General features: G+C 49.0%; 1 protein-coding gene across 4 annotated transcripts in view; it reads right to left on the bottom strand.

The window, feature by feature from the left end:
- Atp2b2 (ATPase plasma membrane Ca2+ transporting 2) overlaps window positions 1-9,662 on the bottom strand; it is a 156,342-nt gene that overhangs the window by 23,832 nt on the left and 122,848 nt on the right. For all 4 annotated transcript variants that reach the window (XM_028788637.1, XM_028788640.1, XM_028788638.1 and 1 more), the window contains 2 exons: window positions 2,207-2,448; window positions 1,251-1,485 (listed from right to left, as the gene is read on the bottom strand). In XM_028788637.1, the coding sequence (XP_028644470.1) occupies window positions 1,251-1,485; window positions 2,207-2,448 (477 nt within the window). The remainder of the gene's footprint in view (window positions 1-1,250; window positions 1,486-2,206; window positions 2,449-9,662) is intronic.

The following is a 9,662-nucleotide window of genomic DNA, read 5'->3' as shown; positions in this document are numbered from 1 at the left end:
CTCACTGTGAGGTGACAACTGAGGCTTGGGTGTGACAGAGGTTCACTATGAGTTGGGAACTGGGGTCTGGGTGTGGTGGGGGCTCACTGTGAGGTGAGAACTGGGACCTGGTTTTGGTAGTGGCTCACTTTGAGGTGGGAACTGGGGTCTGGGCATGACAGGCTTACTGTGAGGTGAGAACTGGGGCTTGGGTTTGGTGGGGGCTCACTGTGAGGTAGGAACTGGGGCCTGGGTGTGGTGGGGGCTCACTGTGAAGTGGGAACTGGGGCCTCGGTGTGACAGAGATTCACCGTAAGGTGGGATTTGGGGCCTAGGTGTGGTGAGGGCTCACTGTGAGGTGGAAACTGGCCTGGGTGTGACTGAGGCTCACTGTAAGGTGGGAACTGGGGCTTGGGTGTGGTGGGGACTCACTTTGAAGTGAGAACTGTGGTCTGGGTGTGGTGGGGCTCACAGTGAGGTAGAATGGGGACTCGTCAGAATGAGGCTCTAGGTTCAAGTCTCCACAGGAGAAGACCCCACTCCGCCTCATCCCACCTCACCCCACCCCACAGATCTGCTGGTTTAACTCTAGGATCCTCATAGCCCAACTTTCTCATTCCCAGACAGAGACACTGAAGCCCTGGAGATGTTACCACCGGCCACCTGTGGTGTTTCATATTGACCGCACTGACAGCATCTGCCAACATTTTGGGGTCAACTCTCTGGCCATGGCTGTGAGGAATTTTCCAGATTAAATTAACTGAAGTGAGAAAATCCATTCTAGAGGTGGGTAGCATCTGTCATGGGCTGGGGTCTCAGACCGAGTAACAAGGAAGAGACAGTGACTGAGACCAGCATTCGTCTCTCTCAGCTTCCTGACTACAGATGTAATGCGACCAGTGTGTCACCCCTCTGCCACTGTGCCTTCTCTAAAACAGGAAATAGGCCTTGCTCCTGTAAGTTGCTTTGGTCAGGTGTTTTGTTTCATTAATGAGAGAAGGGACTGGTACATCAGCCATGAGAGAATATCAGAAGGGTGTGTTAAAGCGGGTGCCCCAACCCTATGCTGTTGCTGGAGGAAGCTACAACTCCCAACTCTAGCTTCCAAGTCTTTAGAAATTAAAATAGCTTATTCTTGTGTGTATGATTTTTACATGCCACAGTGCACGTGTGGTAGTCAGAGGACAGCTTTGCAGAGTTAGCGCTCTCCCTCCTCCCTTACCAGAGTTCTAGAGATCGCACTTAAGACGATGGCTTGCATCAGGCCCTACCTCAGGTCGCACTGGGTCTTCGATGCCCACCACGCAGATGCACGTGAGTTCATTGAGAATGTCATTCTCGTTGTCCCAGTCAGGCTCAGGGCTGCTGGGGAAGTCACGATAGGCCACACAGATGGTACGGAGCCCGTCACAGGCCATGGGCTCGATCACCTTCTTAACCATCTCATCCCTGTCTCGGGGCCGGAAGACACGGGGTTCCCCTGCCCCACTGAGGATCTTGCAGCACCTGGAGGTGGAAAGGGAAGGAGATGAATGAAGCCCACCTACTTGGTCATTAAATGCCCACTCGATCGATCCATGTCCCATAATGCCTCAGTGCATGCACCAGGCCCGGAGTGCAACCAGGAAGCCTTTTACAATATTCGCCCCAGGCCCCTCAGCTGTCTGCTTTGTTCAGTGTTTGGGAGGTTCCAATTGCCAAGAAAACCAGTACCATAGATGAGATAGCCTGGGAAGCCCCAAACCCAGGCTGATGCTTTGCTGCCTTGCTCGGGTATCGGGCTTGCTGGAGGAGCATCTAATTAAATAAAGGTTGAAGGCTAGCCTTCATGTTTGCAATAGGAATGAATTGTCTGGGGGTCAATTCATTGGAATCAGTGGTCTGTTTTTCTTTCCTTCCCTCCTATCCTTCTTGCTCTCTCTTTGAGAGAGAGTCTCAATGTAGACCAGGCTGGCTTTGAACTCAGAGACCCTCCTGCCTCTGCCTCCTCAGTGCTGGGATTAAAGGTGTGTACTACCGGGCCCAGCTTCTTTCCTTTCCTTTTCATTGAGGTGACTCTAATGTCCTACAAGTCAGGATTGAAAATCTCTGGGCTTGACCAGGGTACAGATGGGGAAACTGAGGTGTGGGAATGGGGGTGGGGGAAAGTGACTTGATTAGTTAGATTCAGCCTGCACGGGGATGGTGATGTGTGACCCAGACACCCACAGCTGTGCAGGGGACTTACTTTTTGAGCACAATCTCTGAGGCACCCTTGCTGTACATGCGGAAGCTCTCGTCAGGCATCTTGATGACGGTGCTCATGGACTTGCGCACGGAGTTGAAGGTGTACACCTTATACAGCTTCTCCTCTGGCATCTGGCTGCGCACCGGCTCATAGTCCTGCCTCAAGTCCAGCACAAAGCCCAGCAGGCCGCACTCTGTCTTGTTGCCCACCTGCCGGGGCAGGGCGCCCTCTTTTTCCGGGGGCTGTGAAGAGAGGTGGGTGGCTTGTGCAGGGCTGGACTCGCCATTCCCCGATGACCTGGTTATCATTTTAACCCCTGAGGCTGCTGCATGGCTGAGCCTCCAGGAATCCAGGGCCCCTGGTGGCTAGGATGTGAGCCTCTGAGACACTTCAGGCTAGTCCTGGTTCTAGGATTGGTCAATAAGAATTTTTTTTTTGTTCTAGTTTGCTTTCCAGTGTGATAAAAAACTATGACTAAAAGCAACTTGGGGAGAAAATGGTATATTGTAGCTTACATGTCCTGATCATAGTCCATCATTAAGAGAAGCCAGGGCAGGAACTCAAGGCAGGAACCTGGAGGCAGGAACTGAAGCAGAAGCCACGGAGGAACACTGTTTAATGACTTGCTCCTCATGGCTTGCTTAGCCTGCTTTCTTACACAGCTCGGGACAATCTAGGGATGGGACCTCCCATAATGGGCTCTCCCATATTAGTCTTTAATCAAGAAAAAAAATGCCCCAAAAGCTTGTTCACAGGCCTATCTGATGGAGGCCTTCTCTCAGTTGAGGTTCCTCTACCTAGATGACTCTAGCTTGTGTCACATCAGCACAAACCGAATAGCACATTATACAGCATGAAAACGTCAGTGATATAAGAAGTAGTCAGACAGCTTCATAAAGGCTTCAAACTCTTCTGTTTTGTGATCGAGTCTGTCTCATGTAGCTCAGGCTGAACTTGAACTTGCCACATAGCCAAACAGGTTCTCAAACTCTAGATCCCCTTGCCCCTAGCTCCCAAGTGCTGGGATTTCAAGCATGTGCCAAAATGTCTGGCCAGATCTCTCTCTCTCTCTCTCTCTCTCTCTCTCTCTCTCTCTCTCTCCCTCCCTCCCTCCCTCCCTCCCTCCCTCCCTCCCTCCCTCCCTTCTTTCCCTTTCTTTAAAGTTGAACCCCTCTTTGTATTTCTCATCAGCAGAATTTACCATTTGACCCAGAACTGATCTCGATCTTTGATTTCTTTTTAATCATCCCAGGGTATGTATTGTGGCATTTTATTTTAAGGTAACTGTTGATGAGAACTAACACAGGGGGTTGTCTGGTGCTCTCTTTCCAGCTTCTCCCAGTGTTAGCTTCTCACATCCCCATAGCAACAGTATCACAACAAGGCAGGGGCACAGATACAATCAAAGCAACCTCACTCAGACCCACACGCATACACGTGTATTTGGTTCTTTATCAAGGCATGACATGAATTCCTGGCAGCATCACGATGTCTAAAGAGGAGAGTTTACCACGTGTTCTTGTCTCTTCCTTTGGCAGCCAGTTTGCCAATCTCTCTGCCTCTACCCACCAGTTTCCACATCTCTGATTACCTCATCTCCGTTTTCCCTTTGGTGTAGTTCTGGAGTTCACATACAGATCTTTGTACATGCTTTACCACTGAGATACATTCCTAGCCCATGTCAGTCATGCCAAGCATGGTACATATACAAAAACATACAGGATGTCATTAATGGAGGTTGGTTCCTTTTGGTCCACGATGTGGGTTGACCATCTTTAGGGCTTTGGTTTAAGTTAGAACATACAGAAGAGCTATTTCTGTTACATCCAAAAAAAAAAAAATGGCCCAACGGGGCTGGAGAGATGGCCTAGCTGTATAGTGCCTCACACAAACATGAGGACCTGAGTTTGAACCCCCAGCACCCACATGAAAACCTGCAAGTGGTGGCGTGTACTTGTAACACCAGCGCTGGGGAGTCAGAGACAGGAGAGCTTGCTGGCCAGACAGCTAAGCAAAATTGGTGAGCCCATCTTCTGTGAGAAACTCTGTCTCAAAAAGTAAGGTGAAGCCAGGCATAGCAGTGCACACCTCTACCAGGAGGCAGAGGCAGATTGAGCCCTGTAAGTTTGAGGCCAGCCTGCGCAATCAATCAATCACAATTGAGGAAGATATCTGGTATTGACCTCTTACACACACACACACACACAAACACACACACACTCAGTGGCCTTGAGCGGGCATGTAGGTGTGTCTTGCTTGTTGAAGGCTTCCTATTGGGAGGCTGAACCTCTCTGTTCCCACTCAGCCACTCCACAGTCCGTCCGTGAGGCTGGCTTGTGTTTGCTCCAGTGTGAGGCTGGCTTGTGTTTGCTCCAGTGTGAGGCTGGCTTGTGTTTGCTCCAGTGTGAGGCTGGCTTGTGTTTGCTCCAGTGTGAGGCTGGCCTGTGTTTGCTCCAGTGTGAGGCTGGCTTATGTTTGCTCCAGTGTGCTCCTTTTAAACTACTCTTCAAATAAACACAACCAGCTCATCCTTTCTCCTGGTTCCTCTTTCCCTTCTTTCTGCTTGCTCCTTTGACACCTCATCCTCTAGTACGTGCTAGTCCTCCAGCAGCATCGCCCTTCCCAGAGGCTTAGAAAAACACGGGCTGTTCCTGAAGAGCCCCTTTCCCTTCCCTGGTGGGCAAAGTCCTTCTTTTCCTTAAGGACAAACTCAAATATCTCCTTAGATTTGAAAACAGCCAGCATGGGATTCCCTCCAAGTTCCCAAGGCAAGCATGGATCCCAGCACATAGTAGGTGCTTACCTACTATTTGCTGATGGCTGAAGGTGGACTAGTTGGCTGAGAAAGATGTAGAACAGTTGAGTCAGGATGAGACGCTTGCACATGGGCACTGGGGGTGGGGTGAGCAAGTGGCTGCCAGGAGTGCAGCTCTGCAAATGCACACTCTCCCTCCTGCACCCCCACCCCAGACACCCACCTACCCATCTCACTAAAAGTTTCCATGTAGCCACTTGGCTGGTGGGCCTTCTGGAACAGTAATGGCTGCTGGAGATTACCCTAAGCCTGGAGATACTTGAAGAGGAACAAATAGCAATGGCTATATCTGTGTTCCCTCTAACTCAGAAGTGGTTTTGCCTGTGTCTCAGACCAGTCCTGCAAAAGGGGTATTTTGAATCCCTACCCTCACCCTCCTTGATATTGCCCAAGAGAGCATCTGAGATAAGAAAAAGGAGGAGTCAAGATGCCAGCCTGGGGGCCCTGAGAGAAGAGCTCTGCAGTTAAAAGTACTTGCTATTCAATCACGAGGCCAGAGTTTGGACCCCAGAGTCCATCCTGGGTAGTTCACAAACGTCTACAACACCAGCTCCAAGAGATCTGACGCCCTCTTCTGACCTCTGTAGGCACCTGCATACATACGTCCATACACACCAGTACAAACACACATATATATAGCCACCCGTGGATGCACGGAAGTACAACACAATACAACATAAAAAAAAGATGCTAGCCTGTATCAGCAGCTCAGGGCTAGGGGGGACCCCTCCATCATTGGGGGGACATCTTTCTGGCTTATTGTCCACTCTTGAAGCCCTGGTTTAAAATGGCCTGGGGAGCAGACAAGAGTTATGTGGGTATATAGACCCATGGATGCCAAGAAGGATAGAACATTTCAGACATGCACAGTTTCCCCATCTGTGAAAGGAGGGATAGAGCAGATGAAAACCACCAGCCATCTCCACATCAGTAGGGCGCCATGATGGGCAATGGAGTGAGACTGAGCGGCAGGTTCCTCAGCAGCTGAAGCACCTAAGACAGGCACGAGGATCAGAACATCTCCTGGCCACCTCAGCCCTGTTAACCTGAGACGCAGCATCAAGTGCCTTGAAGGAACACCCCATGCTCAGGTCATGGGAAGCAGAGACATCTATGAGACAACTTCTCATTGGAAATGAATTTGAGATAATAAATCTCAAGAACATCCTTTTAGCTCACTAAATGCAGTTACGTCGTACTTTAAAAACTAATTTTATAACTAACTTTCTGGTGATTCCAGAGTTTTATGTGTTTTCCACAACAGCATTCCGCCCCTGTGCTAATGAAACAAAATGACGATTCAGAGACCTTAAATAAAAATACCTAATTACTTATTTGCCCAAGAGAGCTGAGCAGTCATGCCTGCCAAGCACCCAGCATTTTATTACCCTCTGTGAAATATTTTAATTTTCCTCTAAAAGGATTTCAAACAATCCAGTGTTGCAAATGGCAGAGCTGCCTCCTCCGTAATTCAATTTGTTTCTCTGAACTTGAGCTCTGAAATCGCCTACATGCGTTATTAAGAAGCAATTCCCCTCCCCTCTTCACTCTTGACTTTTTTTCTTCCTGACAAACTCTGAGGTTTTGCTCCTGTGTTCCAGCTGCAGGAGGTGTCTGCATGATGGGGCTCTTGTTCTGTGGCTGGGACTGGGACAGTTTGGAAGGAGGGGCCTCTCCCCTTCCCCCCCTCCCCCGGGGAGGGGGAGAAATAAACTGCTCTTGCTACACACCTGCTGAAGCCAGGCCTTGGGCTGCTGCAAGTATTTTGAATCCTTTCTGGAGCTCCCCTGCCATCTCCCCCCAGCCACCCGCTTGGGTGTTAAGCCCCTGAGCCATGTGGGGTGAGGCATGGGCCTATTATAGCTGGGTCAATCAATGCTTCTGTCTTTTGGTGCTGGGGAGTGAATTCAGTAAAAATCAATGCAAGATGATTTGAAGAGCTACAAACAATAAATTCAGTTAGAAAAAAAGATGGGATTAAGGGCTTGGTGAGATGGCTCAGCTGGTAAAGGTGTCTGCTGCCAAGTCCGAAGACCCTCGTTCAAGCCCCAGAAGCCACATGGTTGAAGGAGAGAGCTGACTCCACAAAGCTGCCCTCTGACCTCCTCAACTATGCCATGGCATGTGCAGGCCTGCACTCATTTTTTTTTTAAGATTGTTATATTTATTTATTATATGTAAGTACACTGTAGCTGTCTTCAGACACCCATATGAGGGCATCAGATCTCATTGCAGATGGTTGTGAGCCACCATGTGGTTGCTGGGATTTGAACTCATGACCTCTAGGAGAGCAGTCAGTGCTCTTCACCACTGAGCCATCTCACCAGCCCCCAGGCCTGCACTCATATATGCCCATCCCCACACTCACGGATATATAAAGTTAAAACCAATACCCAGCATGCATCACCTCATACCCATTATGATGCTACTATTAAGTAACAGAAGCTTCAAGAAATAACAGGTGTTGGCAAGAATGTGAAGCGCCCAGAACCCCTGGACAGCACTGGTAAGAATGCAAGACGAAGCAGACACTGCAGAAAGCCAGGAGCCTCTAAAACACTTGACCTAGAGAAACTATGTCACACAGCAAAGTGTACTTCTGGACATCTTGAAACAGTGGCTTCCAGGGTCTCAAAGAGACCTTAGTCTACTCCCATCCATGGCAACTAAGCTGTGGAGGCAATGGGCAGCTGAGTGGAAACACAGACTGTGGCCTACATACATTGTGGAATAATACCAGTCTTAAATAGGAGAGAGATTCTGACACCTGCTATTACACTCGTGAAGCTGAGGACATTGTGCTAAGAGAAATAAGCCAGACACAAATGGTCCGATCTTAAGAGGCATCAACTCCTAGAGATGGAGGGTTGAGTGACTGTTCAGAGGTCAAGGAAGGGTGACAGAAGTTGGTGTAATGTGACCAGAGGTTCAGTTTTACAAGACATCGCGTGTAGGGAAAGGCCACAGCCATGGGAATTCGTGTAATCCTACTAAGACATGTGCTTAAAGACCAAAAGGTCAAGATGGCTAAAACGGTCAGATCTTGTGGGGTATGTGCTTTATTACAATGAAGGAAAACACCCAAGCAAACGCTATGGTAACCGCCAAGTATTAAATACCCCCTATGGGTTAAGAACGTCTTAGAGACTGGCACTGTTAGGAGGAGGCAGAGTCTTTAAGGGGAGGAGTAGAGTAGGTGTCTTAGAGGCACTGAAGGATGCTGGTCCCCTTGTCCTGATCTCTTTGGCTTCCTGCCACCATGATGCCTGGCTGTCTCTGACACATGTGTTTCTTCACCACAGTATGTGGTCTCACCACAGGCCCAAAGCAAAGGCCCCACTGACCACAGACGGAAACCAACCACAATAGCTGGTTTCTTTTAGGCATCTGTTACATAGACACCAAGATAAAGTGCAATTTGGTTATTGTCCACATGACTAGCTTCCTGGGACTAAAGCATCATCCTCAAGGACAGACACTGGCAATGAAAGCCCCTCCCTTGCCATGTCTGGATTAGTTACCAGACATGGCCATTACACTTCAAGTTGCCTCTGTTTCTTGCTGAGCCAGTTGCTCACAGGCCCCTCAGGCTGCACCCTCATGGCTCCCAGGAGATGGGGCTGCTATGTTCACTTTACAGCTGTGGGCTCTGAGGCCTCAGGAGGAGATGTGGAATTGCTCTCATGCAGTTGAACCAGGACCTGTCCCTGGATCTGTACTCACAACTGTTGGTGGCTCCTGACTATCTCTGGAATGCTGTCACTGAGAGCGACAGTGATTGTACCCTGGACTCATTTCCGCCTGCTTCTAGCACTGTGGGCCAGCCAGAGACCAACTCTACAGCTGATTGATAAATCTACTGTCGGTGTGACTGCTGCCAACAGGAGACCAGATAGGGTGAATTTCTGGAGAATTTGTCCTCTGGAATTGCCACCTAAGGGCCTGCCTCCCCAAGAGCATCTAAGATTCCAGGTTTCCTGAAGAGAGCAAGCCATCCAGTGAGCCATGAGATCTCTCTGAGGAACAGGAGGATAATCAGGTGTCCAGGATACAAGAGTCCCTGTGACATGGGAAACAAAATCCGTGGGGCCCTTCCCAAGCTCCCCATGCTGTATATGTACTGCTCATGTGTGTGTACTGCCCATATGGACTGAGATCTGCCATGTGATTAGTGTGTGGTGTGTTTAGATGGCATATAGTATATGTGTGTATGGTGTCAACAGTAGCTGAGAGGGCTGTGTCATATGTTACAAGTGAGTATCATGCATGCTTTGTGGTATATAGGATGTGTACATTGTGGAGTGTGTGTTGTATGTGGTGGGGGACGGTGGGTGACATGTATATATACTGGATGTTGGACCATGTGCTGTGATGTATAGTGTGAGTGGCCCGAGCCTATGGGGTAGATGGAGTACATTCTATGTATGCTGTTTGTGATGTTTTATATGGGATTGTGGGGAAAATGTATTGTACATTGTATAGTCTTTGTTGTGTATGCTGTGTTTAAGGTATGCATATAATGTGTATTACATGTTATGGCAGCCTATGTTACATGTAATCTGTAGCAACATGCAGTGTATGTCTTGGCATGAGAATGTGTGCTGGTCTGAGAATGTGTAACTGATGTGAGGTATGTGCTGG

This window comes from Grammomys surdaster, unplaced genomic scaffold (genome assembly GCF_004785775.1).
Source record: "Grammomys surdaster isolate TR1022 unplaced genomic scaffold, NIH_TR_1.0 125756, whole genome shotgun sequence".
Lineage (NCBI taxonomy): Eukaryota > Metazoa > Chordata > Mammalia > Rodentia > Muridae > Grammomys > Grammomys surdaster.
The sequence above is the reverse complement of the archived record's forward strand: the minus strand, read 5'-3'. Positions and strand labels throughout refer to the sequence as shown.